Source organism: Peromyscus eremicus, chromosome 3, assembly GCF_949786415.1.
Source record: "Peromyscus eremicus chromosome 3, PerEre_H2_v1, whole genome shotgun sequence".
Lineage (NCBI taxonomy): Eukaryota > Metazoa > Chordata > Mammalia > Rodentia > Cricetidae > Peromyscus > Peromyscus eremicus.
Genome location: NC_081418.1, coordinates 25061388 through 25083167, shown reverse-complemented (window position 1 = coordinate 25083167; position 21780 = coordinate 25061388). Strand labels below are relative to the sequence as shown.

Here is a 21780-nt window from a genome sequence, read left to right as displayed (position 1 = left end):
AAAAATCATGGCACTATCTCTGCTACCAAGAACTGTTACATTATTTTCATTTTCTCTGCAAATTTAGAGTACCATATGACAAGCTAATGCATCAGTATTTCCTGTGACAATGGCTGGTTTTCCATTTTTCTATGCACGAACATTTCCTATTCTCTTTTTAATTACGTTGGTTGTCTTGGTTAGTATTATTGTCAATTTAACACAAACCTAGGCTCATCTGGGAAGAGGGAACCTTAACTAAGTAAGTGCACAAATCATACTGGCATGTGGCCATATCTGTGAGAGATGCCTTGACTGATAGTGGAGGATTCAGCCCATCTTTGGGTGGCACCATCCCTAGGCAGTTGGGCCCAGGATGCGTAAGAAAGCTAGCTCAGAATAAGCTAGACAAGTGAGCTAATAAGCTGTGTCCGTCCTTCCATGGCTTCTCTTCATTCAGTCCCGTCCTGGCTTCCCTCAACGATGGACTGAGACCTGGAAGTGTAAGCTGAAGTGGACCCCTTCCTTCCCTACAGTTGCTATCAGTTATGGTGTTTATCATAGGAACAGAAAAGCAAACCAGAGCACAGGGTTTTCTTTCTCTTGATAACTGGAATTCTGGTAAGGCCCTTTTTAAAGACGACAACAGAATATAGGAAAAAGAGTAAAAGACTCTCAGAAATCTCTATTTGGCCAACCAGACGTGTTATTTCTTAGGTCACAGGCAAAAGAAAATCCTGTTCTTGTATTCCGACAATTTCTTCCTTTTTTTATTTTTTTATTTTTTTAAATTTTGCAATGCAATTCAGTTCTACATATCAGCAACGGATTCCCTTGTTCTCCCCCCTCCTGCCCCCTCACCTTCCCCCCAGCCCACCCCCCATTCCCACCTCCTCCAGGGCAAAGCCTCCCCCGCGGACTGAGATCAACCTGGTAGACTCAGTCCAGGTAGGTCCAGTCCCCTCCTCCCAGGCTGAGCCAAGCGACCCTGTATAAGCCCCAGGTTTCAAACACCCAACTCATGCAATGAGCACAGTTGACTGGCTTGATCTGTTTGGGAGGCATCCAGGCAATTTCTTCCTTTTAAAAGCATTTCAAAAGCTGGTATGGTAGCCCAAATCTTCAGTCCCAACAATGGAGGCAGATGCAGGCAGATATCTGAGTCTGAGGACAGCCTGATCTACATAGGGAGTTCCAGACCCACAAACGTACACAGTGAAACCATGTCTTAAAAGAACAAAAACTGGAACAACAACAAAAAACCCACCATCATCAACAAAACAATAAACAAGATAGTTTGAGGGTTTAGTTTTTAAATCAAAGCTGAATTGTTTAAAAAAGAAGTATACATTCCAAACACAAGCTATTTCAAAGACTTTATTGAGCACAGTTTTGCAAATTAGATTTTACAATTTAACATTTTACAAACTAGAAATGTTATTTGCCTCAGCACGAGCTGTAAACTCTCCAGAACAACAGAAAACCCTTATTTCCTGGGATTTTTCTGTTCCATGTTGGGCTCCTGAGATGCATGTTTTCTTTCAGCTTCATTTTCATCTTCCTGCAAAATCAATTTTAGCAAACATGAAATTCTAAATTTCAGAGAACATTTCAGTCCAACAACACATTTAAAAACACTGTACTGTTCTGGTTCCAGAAACCTTAAGGAAAAGATTATACATCTATAATTACAAAGTCACTAACATTTAATAATAGTACATAGTATTTTCTTCTAAATGTTGATTAAAACTTCCTATCTGCCTTTAACAGCAACCAATTTTATCAAGGCTTTCAGAATTACCTTCTGAACACCTGCTACTGAACAGTGCTCTCTGTGGTAAGAGAACCAGATAGCTTTACTTTGCTCTTTGATAAAAAACAATAAATTTAACTTCTAAGACACTTTATGTGCTCCAGCATGGCATTTTGGTCTCATCTAGCATACTTTCTTGACAGGTCTGTCAATTTTCCAATTACTTGTACCACCATATGTTATCTGAAGATCAGTCAGTTCTAAAATAGGAAACATGGGCATGTCATGCTGTAGAACACTCACAATCTTCTACAGCTTCGATTCTAAGCGGTGGCCCCATAATTCACTTCAGTTTCCCATGGCACATGGTGGATAATGAAGTGACATCATAACGTCTGCTACCACAGGAATGAAATGTACCCTGTGCTTAATATTAAATGGTGACCTTCAAAGTATAAATAATAAGAGTCTGGAAAAATATTTCATTTTATAATTGGTAACCTATTTTATTATACATGTTCCTTCAACAATATCCAAGTACCAAGCAGTCTTGCTTTCTTGTTACTTTGGATTTATCACATATGATCTTTCACTTTCATTTTCATTAACTGAAATAGAGGAACTGCCTGAGATATTACTGAGTTAATTAAAGCGGAGGCAGAAATTCTCAACTATCTTTAGATAAAGTTAATACCAAAATTATCCTGTATCTCTGTATTTTAGAAAACCAAATTTAAGCAAACCATATAACTTTTGAGTTCTGCTTCCTGTCAATTCAAATCAAGGTATATGTATTTGCTTTCTACGGGCAAAACAAAAACAAACAACAAAACTCTTTTCTACAATCAGTAAAGTGAAGAAAGCATCCTTTAGTTTTGTCTCTAACCTCCACAGCATTAACAGTTTAGACTCTGTCAACATCAGGAAAGTAGAGAAATTATCATTCCTACCAACCACTCTGAAGCATTACAGATACACGAGACATCAGAGATAGGATTTTAATACCATCCTGGCAATGCACTTTGTTTGTATATTTTCCAACAACTATTACTATATGCCATTGAACCTTCTCCCCAACTTATCTCTAATGAGTAGATATTTCCCATCAACCAACACCTGCAGAGGTATTAGTAAATAGGTAGCTGCTTTCTTTAGATAAGAGTTCCTAGAAATTACATTGTAATTATATTCTATTCAAAGTTAAATCTTAATTCTCTACCTTCCACTGCCTTCTTCTAGTGAGACACTGTCACTGGATAAAACCAGTTGGTAAAGAGGCTATGGGGTTTGAATGAGAATGGCCCCCACAGGCTTTGTATGTTAGAATACTTTGTCCTAGTTGACAGGACTGTTTGGGAAAGATTGGGAAGTGCAGTACTGTTGGAAGTGTGTCACTGGTAGCTTTGTGGTTTCAAAAGACTAGCCCTATCTCCAGTGTGCCCTCTTTGCCTCTTGCTTGTGGATCAAGATGTGAACTCTCAGCTGTTCCTGTCACCACACCTTTGCTCTGCTATCACAACACTCTGAAACTGTAAACCAAATTAAACACCTCCTGTTCTAAGTAGCCTTGATCATGTGTTTTATCACAGCAATAGAAATCTAAAACAGTGGTAAAGCATTTAGTTAAGTAGCACAAAATTTGTCAAGATGCTTTTCAAAGCAGAGCTTCTTCTTCTTTATATTATATTCCTACCATCTAAATGGATACAGTTAGCATACACCTGGCGTCAATGTTTTCTGAATTTTATGAAATATCTGAGCTTAAAAACAAGAAGTGTGTGTAAACTAATACATACTTTAAACAGGCATATTATCACTCCTTACTCTGCAGTTATACTTTCAGCAATATTGATTTACAGTAACAGCACTGATAAAAAAGGAAAGCAAAAATGCATGAAGCAGTATGTGCCAAAACAGCCATACATTTCAGATTTATTTTTATGTGTATATGTACGAGTGTACTGCATGTATGGATGTATATGACATTCATACAGAGGACAGAACAGGGTGTTACCTCCTAACACCGGAATTTCAGATGGTTGTGAACTACCATGTGGGTGCTGACAACTGAACCCGGTTCTTCTGCAAGAGCAACAAGAGCTCTCCATCACTGAGCCGTCCCCCGGTCCCCAGCACAGCCATTTTAAACTCTAACCTTTACATCATGGGAAAGAGTGAAGCCTTTCTCATCTGAACAGTCTACCAAGTTTACAGACCAGTATGACTTCCTGGTTAAGAAACTGCAGCTAACTTTATCTAGCAACCTCAACACTACTCTTAACTCAAAATACAAATGAAAGGGGATGTCAAAGTGGCTTAGCAGTTAAGAACACTGACTGTTCTTCCAGAATACCCAGGATCAATTTCCTTGCACCCTCAGAGAGGCTCACAACCATCTGTAACTTCAGTTCCAGGGGATCCATCTGTTGCCCTCTTCTGGTCTCTGTGGGTACCAGACACACACATATATGGTCAGGCAAAAACAAAACAAAACAAAACAAAAACCATGCACATACAAAAATTAAAATACAGATGTAGAGATGTGGTAATAAGCCTGGGAAGCCTTAGGTCTAGGAAGTGTCTATATATTTTGCTTCTGTATTTAATGAGTAGAAACTATAGGAGAATGCTATTAAGTAAAATAAAAGTTTGCAATTTTCATTAAGTTACAAAGGGTTGAATACATGTAACACATAGCAGAAGTAAATCTGTAACTTATTACATTAGCACAACAGCAGTCTTCCTTGGTTGACTTTTCCTAATCAGGAAGCACTGTTATAGAGGCATGTCTCTTCTGTCACTGCCTCTACTTAGCACAGAGACACAACTGTCTTGCCCCTTTCTTTATTCTGAAGACTTGTCTCTAAAATTTTGCCTTTTTATGTAAAAATACTTATGTAACCATTACAAGCCTGTTACTTTATATCACTACAGCTGTGACTTAAGTGTAGCAAAGGATCATGGAGGGGAGGAAAAAACAAGTCTAATTGCTGGGATGTAAACTGAACTTGCTATAGTATAGTATAATATCATATAAAAATAATACTAATAGATTTCACCTTAAATCATTCCAGCTTGATCCTGTAAAGCTCTGATGGTATATTTAACAATGCAGGTCAAATTTATAAGAACTATATACATAGTTCAAGCTTAACAAAACCACTGAGGCAACAGATCCAGCATCATTAACAAGTAAGTGCATAGTGAGTGCAACTGCCAAGGCAGACTTTCAGCACAGCATTGCTTCCTACTCGACAGCAAATGCATGCAGACACTGCCTCTCATGGCAGGGCTTCACTTTGCTGAGCTAAGACATCTGCTTGGTTCCCAGGGAAAGAAGACCCTTGCTCCACGGATCATTTTCTTAGTGACAGTCCTGACAAGTCTGACATTTGTTTCATGAAGGATCTCTGAAGCAACTGTCAGGAAAACACACCCTCTGGGGGTACCGGAAAGCAAAAGGCATGCTCTTAATGTTTGAGCTTGTTATTCAAACTCCAGAAAACATATTGATTCCAGTGACCTTGTAGTTCTTTTAACCAGACATGGAATTTTGAAAGTGTATATTCATTTGACAGTAACACCCATAATACCAAATGACTATGTTTCAATGGCCTCCTTGTTTTTTGTTTGTTTTTACTGACAGGACGAGAAGGAGGGGAGTCATCATTTCTAGGCACATGAGGGACACGGGGTCTAGTGAGCTAGGTGGCAGGGAATGGAGGGTTCTTTGAAAGAGAAAGATGTGTAACACTTGTCATGTTTATCAAAGGGAAATCCTTACTACTGCATTGCACTTGCAAGATTTCCTTTCAATGGTATCATGCTTGTGCCAATGATTTGGAAAGGAGACTTCTATTGCCCCTTACCGAAAAATGCATTTGTCTTTTGATAGTAGTTCAAAGACTTGATGTTAATTAACAAAACCTACGCTTTTTTTCTTTTCTCTTAAGAGGAAACCACCAACTCCAAGCAATGGCCAATTATTTTAACATCTGAAGATTTCACTGTTCAGGTGGTTTGTGGACTCAAGTTATAGTTTACAAATAAAGACATTAGGCTTACCTTGTAAACTGCCATGTCTTAAGGGATTTCTTTTAAAAGTAAGGTTATAAAAAGGCACAGAATTCCTTGGCTGTTTCTTTGCATGTTTACAATGCAGTAAATACCACGTTAGCCACATGATCAAGATCAATACCACCTACTTAGTATCACTACACCAATGTGACACACTAAAGGGGACATCACCTCTAGCCTGTAGTGTCTTTCCTTTAGCTAGCTAACCACTGTAAAGCAACCAACAGATATTCCAGAAAACAAATGAATGGTGGTGTGCAAAAATGCCAAGGTCGGGGATGACAAAACTTGGAACCATCACATTTGGAGAAGATTAAGGTAGCATGATTACTTAATGCAACCTGGAATACTGAACCATAAAATGACCAGTGGGAAAACTGAAAACTTACCATAGGGTCATTAATAAAATCATCTGGTGTTAACTTCCTAGTTTTGGTAATTGTACAATGGTTACACAAGATGGAAACCGTACAGTCACCCAGACAAAGAAAGCTAGGCTAGGAATTTGTAAAATGTTAAATGTTTTGAAATTAAAAACACTTAAATTTTAAATAAATGGCTACTTGTTCTAAATTATATTAACTTACTGTTTTAAATAAAAATAAAGTATATAAAACATATGGGAAAGATTTTTTATAAGGAAAACAAAACAAGACAAAAACAAAAACACCAAGACACCCATACCTCTATACTTCAAAAGCTAAAAGTAACTTTTTCTTCCTATGGCTCTACATAAAATTCCTTCCCTAAGGACCTGAACTGCTAAATGATATTATTGCTTTATTTTATTGCCTGTGGGATTTTGTATTTTCTTACGTATTCACTGTGAGCAGAGGTTACTTTCCTAACTAGAAAACATGTCCTTTATCAAGTCTTTACAGTTTGACCATACAAACAATTTCTAGAAATAAGTGAGAAAAATGAAAAGCTGTTTACATAAAGAGTGAAATCAGCTGTGTTTAGTTTCCCAACCATGCTATTCACAGTGAAGATGCTTGCTGCTACTGCAGTTAATCAAAGTGAGGTACAGATAAGCACTAACTGGAAACGTTTCTCTATTGTTAAAAAAAAAAAAAAAAACAACAACAAAAAACTCTATATAATATTTCTTTGACTAATAAGAGAAGGAATAGCTACTGAAGTTGGATTTTAAATTTACAGTCACAAATAGGTCTATGTTTTAATATTTGTTTTAAAAAGTAAGTTGTGTATTTTTAAAGAAATACTGTTCTAAAAGTTTGCAGTCAGTTGGAAGAAGGAGAATTAGCCTTTCTCAGAGATGAGACTCCTTTCTGGCTGCTCAGTGCACAGTGGTCAGGCTTGAAAACATACACACACAAACCAACAAAAACAGGTTCATCAGGTTATATTTATTATATTTATGTATAAATATGTGTGTGTGTGTGTGTGTGTGTGTGTGTGTGTGTAAAACAATCATAACAAAAGCAAGTCTATCATCTTGAGAGCAGTGGGGTTTGGGGAGGGGTTAGAAGGAAGATAGCTGGGAGGGGCAGGTAGGAGGAAAGGAAGGGGAGAAATGATATAATTCTATTTCAATTAAAAACAGCGGTGGTGGCGCACGCCTTTAATCCCAGCACTCGGGAGGCAGAGCCAGGCGGATCTCTGTGAGTTCGAGGCCAGCCTGGACTACCAAGTGAGTCCCAGGAAAGGCGCAAAGCTACACAGAGAAACCCTGTCTCAAAAAAACAAAACAAAACAAAAAAAAAAAAAAAAAACCAAAAAAACAAAACAAAACAAAACAAAAAAAAACCAAAAAAAACCCCATATTTTTAAAAAGTTTGTAGTCATAGAAGAGGTGAAGGAAAGCAATACATCCACACTGCTTTAAACTGCACTCAAACACCACTTTCTTTTCCTAACTTCTTTTAAGTTATTATTATTGTGGTTGTGTATGATATGTGTGGGGGCATCCATTAATTTTAACTCTCAACAGGATTTAAGACCATGCTTTACTATAGCCAACATGCTAGTGCTGCACAATGATGAAAAATTTATCTTAATAACTGGAAAAATACTGATGATAATGAAAATGTTTCAGGCAAAATGAACACACTGCATACTTCAGACTAACATTAATTGGAGTTTTTAATGCTTTACAATTCCACCATAATTCTTTAGATGGTGCATTTACTTCATAGTAATAAACACTTGGGCCATTAAGTACAGTGTAAAACGTGTGTGATGTGCTACATTTAACAACCTTTGGCCCCTTCCTATACTTCTGCATTCAGTTTTCCAACACACTGAATAAGTAATTGAGGACTCTAATTACATTTCCTGACTTTGCATATTTGAGATTCTTATTTCATTCCATACAAAAGGCAATTAATCTACCATTTTACAAGTGAATTCCAACTTTAGTGGGCCATGGTAGACACTGAAATGAACTTACAAGAAATGCTTAATTAAATTTACTGTAAAAAGTATATGGATTTTTCTTATGACAGAGTTGCATACTTAATTAAAAATTCTAGAAATATACTATAAAATTAAAGTAACATTGGATGCTCGTAGTAAAAAATCAGTTCAACTAAAACTATCAGTAAGAGAATGGAGGACTAGGGTATTGCTCAGTGATAGAGCTCTTGTCTAGCACATATGAGCCCCAGGTTCCATCTCTAGCTTCTCAAAAATAGATGGAGTATTTTATTTCTTTTCTTCATTTTCAAGCAAAAGACAGTAAAAAGCAATCATCTTACTCAACCTCATAAAAGTATATTCTTTATTTTAGCAACAAGTAAAACAGAAAAAGGGAAGCGGGGCATTCTAATTTCATTTCTGACAACACACGGATATCTCTTTTAAGTATTTTCTGCACTCCTTTCTTTGTGAGTCTGGAGCAGAACTTGCAGAATAAGGAATTTTGCTAAGTCTTCAGCCCTCCTGTTACTTTTTCTTAATAGTAACTTTTGATTGCATGGACATGAGACAGTTCAAAAAGACTTTGGAATTTTCCTATGTGATGCGGGACCAAGAAGGAATCTGATTTGCCAGGGAAGACAGGCTCTAAGAATTAGAACAGCCATCTAAGGAGGTACAATTTAAACTTAAGGAAATAAAATCATTCAGTGGAAGATACAGATCCAGCACAAGTAGGACTAAAAGAAAGAAAATGGTATAAAATGATAGTAATTAAGCAACAGAAGACTATGAGTATAAGCCCAATGTACTAAGAATTAGACATAAAAACCATAGGTAAAACTATCATGATCTTAAACATAAGGATTTAAAGTATTTTAATATTTTAGTTTTTGAGAATTCCATACATGAGTACCATATCTGCATCATTTTCACCCCTTCCTCTCCCCTCCAAATCCTCCCATTTTCTCCTATTCCCTCTCAAATTTATGCCGTTTTCTATAATTATTAGTCACACACACACACACACACACACACACACACACACACACACACACACACCAGAGTCCATTTAGCAGTGTTACTCAGGTGTATGTGCATTCAAAGCTAATCTACTTCAATATTTTAAATTCCTTAAATACTGTTATCGATGGAAGCCAGACAATTGTAAATATTTTATAGGATAATTCTGATGTTAAGGAACAACTTAGTATGTAAGTAATCAAATACTCAAATAATAGGGATTTTTCAGTTTGGAAATTCATAAACAATCTTAATTGAGAATTTCTGCAGTATACAGTGCCTTTATTAAAGTAATTTTAATTTACTCCTTCAAAAGCTACATGAGACTCAAAGATAGTTTTAGGCTAATCTGATTGCGACCATCACATGTATGGGAAACCTCTTTCACTTTCTCCCTTTTCTCCTCAGTCACCAAGTCATTAAAGTTAAAATGTTTCGAAGGCTGCTTCAGTGAACGATGGTCACCGTGACAAGGGAGTGACACCAATGTCTTCACTAGACCTAAACTGTCTGGAGACTTAAAGTAAAACCACTCTTTGGATTGTCTTCCAAATATAAAGGATCTGAAACTCCTTTGTGAAAAGGAAATATTTAACTTCCTAGTGGAAAATCTCACAAATACCATGCCAACTGATGGTCAGGGTAGCATCACCAGGAATACATAGGGTATATTCCACTGCCACACACCCTGAGAGTGATGGTAAGGCAGTCCAGAGACTTCTCCTTAACATACAACTTGCCTAATCATGAGAACATACTAGAAAAATACAAATGGAAGCCAGGTGGTGGTGGCACACGCCTTTAATTCCAGCACTTGGGTGACAGAGGCAGGTGGATCTCTGTGAGTTCAAGGCTAGCCTGGTCTACAGAGCAAGATCCAGTACAGCCAGGGCTGCACAGAGAAACCCTGTCTCAAAAAACAAACCAACAAACAGACAGACAACAAAGATGCAAATGGAAAGACAGTCTACCAAATAACTGAGTGCCAAAGTCATGACACAGGGTAGACTAGGGAACCACCACCAACTAGAAGATCCAACTGATGAAACAAAAAGTGAGCCCTGACTGAATCTTGTCCAGAGAAAAAGACAAGTGGCAACACTGGGAAAATCTAATAAACACCAACATTTCCTCCAGAGTACTGTGCTAAGGTTTCTGTTTTATGGCTGGTAATTAATCTGTAAGTTGATCAAGAGGAACTGGGCAAGAACGTAAGTACTCTCTGTACCACTTTTACAACTCCTTTATAATCTAAAGTCATCTCAACACAAACACTAAAGGGAAATGAACGGCCAACACTGTGAAGTAAAGATACGTTGATCTTAAGTACTGTGAAGTTACTGTCGAAATAACACTCAGGGAAACTCCTCCTTGAGATGCCCATGCCCACATGGGTGTGCCTTAAGCTTTCCCTGACCCTCTCTCTTTCTAATAATCTCTGTACTTAATTAATATCTGTATTTAAAATGTCTTCACAAAACTCTTAACGTTGCCTCAAAGACAACTTCAGAAGTACTCAGTTACAAATAATGAAGCTTAGGCATCTCCACAGTATCAACAGCTCATTACAGACTCTACACTAAAATCAGTATTTATTGCCTGGAAGAAAATTAAAGTTACTAAGTAATATTTAGTTAATGAAACTCACTACCATGTGTGTTTTATTTCTTACACTTTAAGAACATGATTTTATTTCTTATGGTTTAGAACATGATTCAACTGTATTGTGACAAATGTAACACATGATCAGTTTTTATTGTCAACTATATTTTCTTTGGCTGTGACTCTCATTAATAATGATATTTTACTTTAATATCTTGAATCGAGTTTTTCAAAATTCCTATTATACAGAGGAAAAGAGGAACTTTCACTTATACACAAGAACAACCTCTGCAATATTTTAAAACATTGGCACCAACTGCTAGAGAAGCATCTTTCCTTTCTGTTGCTGTTGGCTTATAGACAGGCTTCTTACTAATTAAACATGCTTCTCATTTTAGAAATCTGGAATATATTTTGACCCTCTGACATCACGTAGGGAGAGTTTATTTTTTAGTAATTGCTATTGTACAAAGTTGGGCTATGATATCAAAATAATACACTTTCCTCTCTCCAAAGATCAGTGTCATGCATCTGCAAGGTAAGTTGTTTCTCAATCTAACATAAACTGCTTTTTTATTATGACAAACTCAACATCAAGGGCTAAACCTTTAAAAATAAACTTATTAGGAATCAAATTACAAAAACTTTACTCTCAAATGATCTGACTAAATTGTCTCAAATATACTTATTTCAACTTGAGTGATATTTTCCCCAGAGTGAGCCCATTAATCTTCATTGTTTTATTAGAAATTAATAGCTCATTAGATTTCCAAGTAACATACCTCCTATGGCACATTAACTTTTTATGGAATAAAAAGAGGATATTGTGCTTCAAGAAAAAATTTAAATACTACATAGAAAATTACATGCAAAAAAAACCTACTACAGTGGCACTTTATTATCAAAGACAAACATATCAGGTGTATTTTTATCTCCTGAATTTATAGATTATCTCTTTGCTAATGAGTTGCTTTAAAATTAAAATTTAAAATCATTTGCTTTAAGTTGTTACTATAATGAACTCATCTACTGGTTTGTATTTAAATGATTCACAAATGTAGGCCAGTTGGCAAGATTCAAAGCACTTATAAAGCTTATATGACAATGCATCATTTAACCAATGGTTTCTTTAAGCAGTTAATGATTCTATTGGTATAAAGTACTTCTCAATGTTTCATAATCTAGAATACAAGACTAGGAAAATATTATTCCATGCAATGAAACTTTCAAATATCTCATCTGAAAATAAAAATATGTAAGCCATCTATACAACAATCCCTAATCAAATAACCAAATAACTAGGTGATGACACTGTATTGAACTTAAAAAATAAAAGAAGTTCCCACCTATATAGTCCCCACAACATGAACTATTGAAACAATGTATTATTTGAAGTACTAAGACACTGAAATTATGATATGTAACATGTAAAGAAAGGACTATTTAACTTTTAGGAGAAAGATCTAAGGGAAATATTCTATTGTGGTGATTTGAACAACATATTTCCCATAGTCCAGGCATCATTGGAATACTTGGTTTCCAGTTGGCTATTTGGGATATGTGGCCTTGCTGGAGAAAGTATTCCACTGGGAACAGGCTGTGTTGTGTCAAAAGACTGATGCCATTTTAAGTCCTCCTCTCTCTCTCTCTCTCTCTCTCTCTCTCTCTCTCTCTCTCTCTCTCTCTCTCTCTCTCTCTCTCTCCCTCCCTCCCTCCCTCCCTTTTATCCCTAGTAAAAAAGCACATACAAAAGTATGTATATGTGTGGTCTATAGCTCAAATGATGTTATACTAAGGAAATAATTATGATGTTTTGACCCCAAATATCTACAAACAAAAGGTCTGGAGTTAAATAAACCTATGTGAATCCTGCTTTAGTATGTGGTGTTGGTATGTCCTCAGAAAAGACAATGAGACTCCCAGACTCCATTTCCTTAGCTGTACAATGTGAGACCAAAGCCAGAAAGGAGGAATCCCACCTCAAAGAATGCCTTCGGGGTTAATTAAAACAACAACAACGACAAGTACATGCCCAAGTAAGCTCAAGGACACATGAGCATCAGAAGGCCAAGGAAGTCTGGCCTGAGGTGAAATGTTAGGCTGGCCATACAGGCTGACCCTGCTACTTCAGCTTGTCTGAGACACCATTGGAGACGTTAAGAATTGAAGCTTCCTGAGTTGATTTTGAGTTTAAACTTATTCTCTCTGTAGTCTAAAGAAGGGATGGGTTAAACTTAAGGAGACTATAAAGATGTAAAGAAGTAGACTGCAGCAACACATCAGGAATGCTGGTAAGTGGGTGTCCTGCACATGACAGAAACAATACCATATGCTTGGGATTAGGGTATCCAGATCGGTATGGGAGAAAACAAAGGAGGATAATTAGGATTGATCTCTCTCTTTCATTATTTTTCCTTCCTTTCTCTTGTTCCCACCCCACCTTTTCTTTTGTTTTGAGACAGGCTCACTATGTAGTCCTAGTGAACCTGGAGATCCACCTGCCTCTTCCTTCCCAGTGCTGGATCAAAGGTATGCACCACCATGTCTGACCTGATTTTTCTACTTTTAACTTTAAAGAATTTTAGAATTTAATTTGGAAAAACTATGGAAAAAGTAATTTATTAAAGTAGGGAAGGACCAAGAATTCTTTTTTGTCAATATTAAGTTCTTCAGGTATCCAACATAGGTATAAGTTCAACATTTAAATAGTCAATAAAATTTTGACCTTGGGAGAAGAGATCAGAGACAATAACAGAAAACTTAAAGTCCCCAACACAGACTTATTCCGAGACTAAAATCATCCAGAAACAGAGAGGAATAGTTAGGGAGTCCAAGGACTAAGACTTCAGACTACAACTTGAACAAAGATAAAAAATGTAGGTATGAATACTGAGAAGGAACTGCCAGCTATGAAGAAAATCAAGATAACAAAGGTTACAGAAATCATAAAACTTTTCAAGGGGGAATGTTCAACACTGTCAAACAATGTGAATCAGCCAAGGGGATAAATACTGAGTTTGACAAGAGGAAGTTAAGAGACAGTAACAAGAGCTATTTCAGTGAAGCAACAGGTAATCAAGTCAGACTGATGCAAGTTTTTACAAAGGGTCTCAGGGCTTCTATTATGCAGTCCACTCTTTGCTTTTAGTTTCAGCAACACAGGTATCATAACTGTAGCTAGAGCTGCCGTCTCTGAACCATAATGGAAAACCGAAAGAATTATAATAAAGTCACTTCTGATATACTTGAGTGGCTGATAAGTTATGATTTTTATCTCCTATACTTACTCAAACTTTGTTTTAGCATAAAATTATGTTGCCAATCCTAAGGAACATATAAGAGGCCTTTTATAGTGGATTTGCAGCTTTTAGCTTAAAAAAAAAAAAAAAAAAAAAAACCACAAAGAGCCATGGCATTGATTTGAACAGAGTGAGCTGACTGCAATTACTATAAGAACATATTTCAGCACCTCACTTTGGCTTTATATAAATTCTAGTTATGTGAACAATGACCACATGGAGCATAATGCATATGAAGAAGGAAAACTCTAATAAATAGTCAAGGTCTACTATAGGAATTCTTAAATACTTATTATAAAATGCTGTAAGTTGGCATAAACAAACTGTATTGTCATAAACAGTATCTGACACAACATTTTAATGATGTAATATATTAAGAAAAACTTGGGTTCAGGACTAAAGAGATGGCTCAGCAGTTAACAGCATGGGTGGTTCTTTCAGAGGACCCCCCAAGGCAGCTCACAACCTGTAACTCCAGTTTCAGGGGTTCTGATGTCCTCCTCTGGCCTCTATGGGCACTGCACGCATGTAGTGCAGAGATGCACATGCAGGTAAAATACCCATACATGTGAAATAAAAACAGTTAAAAAAGAAAAATAGTTTCAACTCATTTAAGAGTTTCTCTGCCATTTTAGAAATTAACTTGGTATAAAATATGGACTATTGTCTAATGTATTCAACAAAAAATGAAAAAAAGTAAAATGCTTAATGTTATATGATGAGAATTTACTGTTAAACAGGATTGTATGATATCCAGAATACCTATAAAGAAGGTTTCTTTTCATGTTCTTTTGTGTGTTTCATTAAGATACAAATGAGCAAGTGATTAGAAAAGTAGCTGCTTTACTGGTTTGGTGAAATGAAATGTATTAATGTACAGTGTTAAAAAGTTGCTAGTGAAATGTATCAACCGCTTTAAGCAAGAGCAGGGCTAAAATGAGAGCTGTGTTCCCAGAAACTCTAACAACTACATCAACAATTATATACTATTATAAAATAATTTCAAAATGCTGAATATTTTTCTGATACTCGCAAATCAACATTTGTGGAAATTGCAGTTTCAATCCACTGAAATTTATAGCTGCACCATCGTGACTTTTTAAAAGATGTGAAATCTTCATATATGAAGGTTACTATTATACAAAAACTGTTTTTCCTTCTATGTTATCACTGAAATAACTGATGGAATTTCCAAATGGAGTTGAGGTGGAATATGCACTATCCTGGGTTCTTCCATGACGTTTATTTCTTAAGTTCCGGACCATGACCAAGTGGCAGCCATGCTATGATATTCCATATCAGAGTGCATAAGAGCAATATAGTTCTAACAATTTTATAACAAGGCCCTTCTCACAAAATCCCACATTTTCAATGGAACACTAATTCACTGATGGAGGCAGATTCCTCACAATCACTGGCAGGCTCCACTAGGACACTGGGGATTAAGGTCCTAACACATGATACTTGGAGGACACAGTCAAGCCACAGCAGTAGTAACCTCTGGGAGATAGATTTTTGACTTGTTCTACTTTATTGTACAAATCATTATAGAGAGCATGTGTTACTTACATAATCTGAACAAAACAATACACTGAAACCCAGCTCTGAAAGTAATCTGCCACTTTACATAAGAAATATGAAAAAATTAGAACAAATTAACACCGCATGGTTATTACAGGAAACCTGTTAAAATGTGTAGTTTATTTGCAAATGATTACAACATACCATCTTTAGAAAGCTATATAGGAGTGCACTTTAATTCACATATCACAGTTCATTAAAATTTTGTTTTGCACCAAGAGAAGCCAGTATGAAACCAAAGTCAAGGAATGCAAACCTAAAATCTCAATACAAGGTGAATATTTCTAACACAACTGAGATGTTATTCTTAAGTCTTTAAGAAGTATGGATTAAGTAATAATATAGTTATGCTCATAGTCTATACAAATATTTAGCTGTCCAAAGAAATCTAAGCAGTAGTTAAGTGATAGGGATATACTTTCTGAGTGAGGATTAAAGAAATTCTAGATTCTCAAACTCATATACTTGGTAAACTGGGAGCATTAGCTAAATAGGCATTAGGGCATTAGCTAATGTTATCACTGTGTTAAAAAAAGATAGTAGTCTGTTCTGAGAACTTATGTAGAAAACCATGAACTATGAACATAACCGTTTCAGGGCTTTCTTACATTTCTCAAGAAAGAAATGGCGATGCTATCTCAGTTAGAAGCTTGCAGGTGAAATGATTTAGATGGTTTTCTTTTCCACACGGTATCAGTATAAGGTCTGTTTTTTCAGCAATGAATTATAGCTGCTACTTCAAACCTATTCTATCTGAATCTTCTAGCTCTGAAAACTGAGAAAGCATAAATATTTATTCTATACAAACAGAGAAGACGCTATATTCAGATAAAATGATCCATTATGGTACACTGAATAATGGCTATGTATACCACCACCATAAGAACAGGAAAGGGCACCAAGTATTGCTACTGGCTTGGAAATCCAAGATGGCTAAAGTTGCCAAGAAAACTAAAAATTGGAAGTTTTATGTATTTGGGGTATTTTGTATTTGTGTTTCCCAAGTTTTATTAATAAAAAATTTAATGTATAAAGCAAAGCACTTATTGGAGAAAATTCAGTAATAATGTAATATCACACCAACACCCCCAAACTGAAAATTAATAGCCAGCAAACCTATTTGCTTAATTATCTACTTTATCCTTGCCACTTCTGCTGTTTAAATATTCAATTTATAGCCCCTTAAAATTTAGTAAGTAAGTAATTCTCACAGTTGGCCAACTGGAGGAAAACACACTGGGACCTCGGATTTTGTTTTTCCAATCATGAAGCGGCATTTTTCAATTCTGGCAGGCAACACAGGAAAAGAAAGTAGTGGAAGTAAAAAAAAAAAATCAAATAATGAGGTCATAGAAGACAAATATTTAAAATTTATAAGGCTAAAAGCAAACAAGCTCAAACTAGGTTTAAAAATTGAAACATGAAAATGCTAATTTTTAGGTAGAGATCTACACCACTGCACTGATGCAACATGAATCTGATTTCAAAAATAAAATCTGTTTATCTGATCAAACTTCCTGTGGCAATCATATATCCAATCAGGTTTTAGTGAACTGCAAGTAATGTAACACGGTTGCAAGGAAAATTCAATATCTTATTTTGTCTCAAACCAAACAAAAAATGATTTACTTTTGACGTATCCTAAACAATAAAATGAAAAATCTACACAAAGTGTGCAACAAAATAAATTTCAATTTTTCCTAGATTATGACTACTTCATCCTGTGTCTATATTAACATACCCAGAAACTCAGTAACAACATGTAGACCTATGATGAATCAGTCTAGATTGTACTCCAACAGCCAGCACATCCTAGTCTTAACAAATACATGGATTTAGTAAGTTATGAGTATTTGTTTAAAGGTGACATGGAACAGAACAGCTAAAACTGAACACAGGAAGGACAAGAAGGGTAAACTTCAGTATGTCTATACCACGTATCAACGTATAGACAAGTAGGGCTTTGTGACTTCCTGCTCACAATGATACATTAGTACTTTACTAGGAACAGTGAGCTAATCCATAATCTATGGAAAAACTTACCAAGTCTCTCATATTCTCGTGTATTTATTAGTATATACATAAAAGCAGCAACTTTACCTTTTATATTCTCTTTTTCCTGAAGAAAATAAAGAATATCTGTAGAGGCTTCACTTTTATGAAACTTAAAAAAAATTTCAGACTGAAGGAAAAAGAAAATTTTGTTTTAGAAATATATTTCTTAAGAGATTAAAAATACAAGGGAAAAATAACAGTCATTTATTTGTGCCTGGATAGGATGGTTTGGTTACAAGTTCACTTAAGTGACAGGTTTCGAAATTCAGTTAAAAAGAAGTAAAACTGAAAAAACAATTTCAAAAGCAGTATTAGTTGAAATTTTAGTGGCAATGAGACAAATGAAAATGAGGCTAAGTATAAAATTCAGAATGGAAGCCTGCAAACTGTCAAAGAAGGTAAAAGCAATAAAAACATGCTCCTCAGCCCAGGCTCGGGCTGGGTCACATCTGCAATCCCAGTACTCACGCTGGCTTAGACGATCACAGAAAGAGCAGCCTGCACATGGCAAGCTCATGCTCAGCTTAGGCTTCAAGGTGAGCTTAAAGTCAGCCTAGGATGAATAGGACCTCATCTCAACATCAAAAGGAAAGCTATTCCGACTAAGACTCAACAGTATTCATATACTTCTTTCTTGGATACTATCCTGAAACTTCAAGTGAAATGTTTTAGCAATTAAATATTTAGTATACCAACACATATGCGATCTATGTCATGAAATATTGCTGTTATAATTCATTCTGTTAAACATTTATTTGCTTTGGTCATTGTATAGTTGATTTACCTCTGTATCTCTACAATATCAGAAAGCTTGACTGAAAAAAACAGTGATAAGCCCTTCATTTTTTGAACTGATTCTGTTTCTAATGAGATCAAGTTGCTTAAAAGGAAGGAATGTGTTTGACTCAGCTTTTGTAACTTTACAACTCAATACTGGCTAGAATAAAGGTGGTGAGTTATGTCTGTCGATAGGTCAGTCATAGATTATACTTTAGAAATACCTGAAAGAAAAATATAACCTGGAAGGTACTGGTTAAGTGTTAAGTTCCTATTATTTCAAAGGTCCCCAAAATACTATGTAAAGAACGTTATAACGAGAATTCTGCCAAGGTTTGGACTCCATGTCCAAACCACACATGTGTGGATGTGTCAAATGGTTGATACAATGTTGAGCTTTCAATAATTACAAAGTGATCTGAAACCTTATTTGGTATCTGTGGATTATAGTTGTTCTCTGGCTCTCTGACTAAGAGCTAAACAAATTCATTGTCAAAAATGCACCAATACACCAAATCTACTTACTCACTAAGGTTCAGGAGCCCAGCACATTGAAGACTATCTGCGGTTCATGTTGACATGGCTGAGTGGGAGCTGCCAGCTGCCTGCTACCTCTGCCCAGCATCAGGACAGTGTTGTACAGACTGTCGCTCCAGGAAGAGGTCAAATGTCACAGTTCTAAGTAAGGTTTATATTAAATGTATAACTCTTTCACACTGCCATAATGCCAAAAAAAAATGTAAACTAAATTATCATCAGTGAGAATTATCTGTCTTAGCATGCATGGGTTATAATTCCAATGAAAAGCAGCAGACAATAGTAATAAATGAATCTGTTATTTACTTGTCAATTATTCCTATGCCCACTCTGTACAGAACACAAAACTGGCTTTGAAAAAAACACAGCTTAACACCTAATATTAAGGAAATATTAATAAGGCAATGCTGAGGAAGAGATCAAGATCAAGGTTATTTATGTTGGTGTTTCTTAACTGTTCTTTTTCCCACCATCACCTCCACCATTTCTTAAGAAATATTTTCCTCTGAAATTTTAGCACCACAGATGTGGTTTTAATCCATTTGTGCACTGTATGTAGAACTGAACTTCATATATAAAAATATATAAATCTTAACTATTTTATTGTAATGCTGAGTACAAGGTTCAGAATGACTATATATAATTTAAGGCAGGATTGAGACAACTTTTGATGAAGAAACCAAAGAATTTCTCCATCCTTATGGCTATGGCAAAATGGCACAAACAAACAAACAAACAGCACCTAACCATGCCAATCCTCCACTGTCTTTTTAAGAAGGTAAAACAAGTAACCTTGTAAGTCACTTACACCACCTCTTCTCCAGTTCTGAATACTGACAACAATTCTGATAGCCTGGCCTCATTCATAATACAGAGAAGTAGGGAGGACATATTATTTGTCAGTAACCATGATTAAATACAGTAGAACAAAGAGATGAAATAGCCTACAGAGGCAAAAAGGCTAAAAACTACTTTTCAGTTGATGGAAGTATGAAGAGCTCGAAAGTCTTTGAGGCTGCATCTGAGGAAGACACTCATCACGAAACAGTGGCCAACCGCACCACCCATCAGCCCCTCCACTACCTACGATACAGCCTCGGCACTACGGAAGTCAGAACAGCTGCTGGCAGTATTCAACCTTACCAAACTGACCCTAGTATTATGAAAAATGAAGAATTTTAAAATACAGAAAAATGCAAAACACAACTGATTTTGCAAAGAAAAGACAGGAAGCTAGTTTTGACACAACATGATGAGAAATTAAACTACTGTTAACGGTGTTACCTACATGAAAAGAAAAATGCTTACTATTTCTGTCTCCCTCTCCCCGCCTTCTGTTTTGAAAACCATCTGACTTTAACAAGACACATCCAAATGTATCAGAAGTTAATTCTTTATCAATTTTCATACATCATCCTTTACCTTGGTCAGCCAGCTGAAAATTATGTAAGCCATAAATTAGCTTTAAACAAGCTTGGAATCAGGCTGGAACTGGTTTTCGAATTAAAGAGCCTTCAGTATATTACAAGGTGCTGTCATTTTATTACCCCAATCAATTTTGTGTGGCCTGAGGTAGAAGGAAAATGAACGCTGTCTTCATTTGCAATGGGTTTATCTCCTACAGCAGGCTGTGGAAACATAACTGCAGCAATGAATTGAAAGCTAAGGCTACATTTACCATTGCCAACGCAGAAAATTGTTATTCCTTAACAAAGTTTGAGCTACGATGGAAAAAAAAAAGACAGAGCATTTCCAATAATAACAGTTAAGTCAACGTAGTATTTAAATAAATTTAAATGGCCTTCAAAAAAAGGGTAAAAACACAGGAAGTGCCATTCTCAGTATTCAAGAGTATTAAACAATTTATCAATATATATTTCAACCTTAATCTCAATGAAGAAAACATTGTATTTGTTTTTCTTATGGACAAGTGCAGTCAGACAGAACCTAGATATTTGTCGGCCTATCTCTCACTCCCCCTAAACTCTAAACAAGCCAAGGAGCCTCCCAGTGCTTGACAAGTAGACATCTGTCTCAGGAGACTGAGGCGGAGAGATGACCTCACTGGCTTTCTTACCCAGTTTTCTCAACAATTTGGTTCTGAGACGGTACCACTGGACACACATACGGACTAGCATAGGGGCATTAAGTATATCCAAGAGACTAACTGTTCAGGAAATAATGTATCACACTGAGCTAGCATAGTGGTACATACCTGTAATCTCAACACCTGAGAGGCACAGCCAGGGCCGATCAACAATTCAAAACCTCTTTGGTTACAAAACCAGTTTGAGGCTGGCTTGGGCAACATGAGACCCTATTTTAAAAACCCAAACAACAATAACAACAAAACTAAACCAAGTAGTACAGATAAAACCAAGGTGAGAGACCAGAGGGGCCACCCGGTGACTTTAGAGGTGAGTTTCCCCATCAGTGACAATCACAGTTTTGTGCAGCTACTCTCATAGAACACGGGAGGTAAGAAGGTAATGTCTTTGTCTTTGTCAGGATTTACTTAGCTTGGTACCACTCCACCTGACAGCAGCATGTTTCCTTCTGCAGTGTGAGTTTCACAAAATGGTTCCACATGTCTGTATTTTAGCACTGACCTCGCTATTAATCACTGCATTTATCAAGTAACAATATCATTACTTCTGAAGATCTTGATAGGGTCAACTAATAAACATGGGCAGCCAGAGCACTCACTGGCCACTGCTG

General features: G+C 36.3%; 1 protein-coding gene across 2 annotated transcripts in view; it reads right to left on the bottom strand.

Moving 5' to 3' along the window:
- Positions 1–1342: 1342 nt before the first annotated feature.
- Phf14 (PHD finger protein 14) overlaps positions 1343–21780 on the bottom strand; it is a 139347-nt gene continuing 118909 nt past the window's right edge. For both annotated transcript variants that reach the window (XM_059257382.1, XM_059257384.1), the window contains one exon: positions 1343–1540. In XM_059257382.1, the coding sequence (XP_059113365.1) occupies positions 1466–1540 (75 nt within the window). In that variant the 3' untranslated portion in view covers positions 1343–1465. The remainder of the gene's footprint in view (positions 1541–21780) is intronic.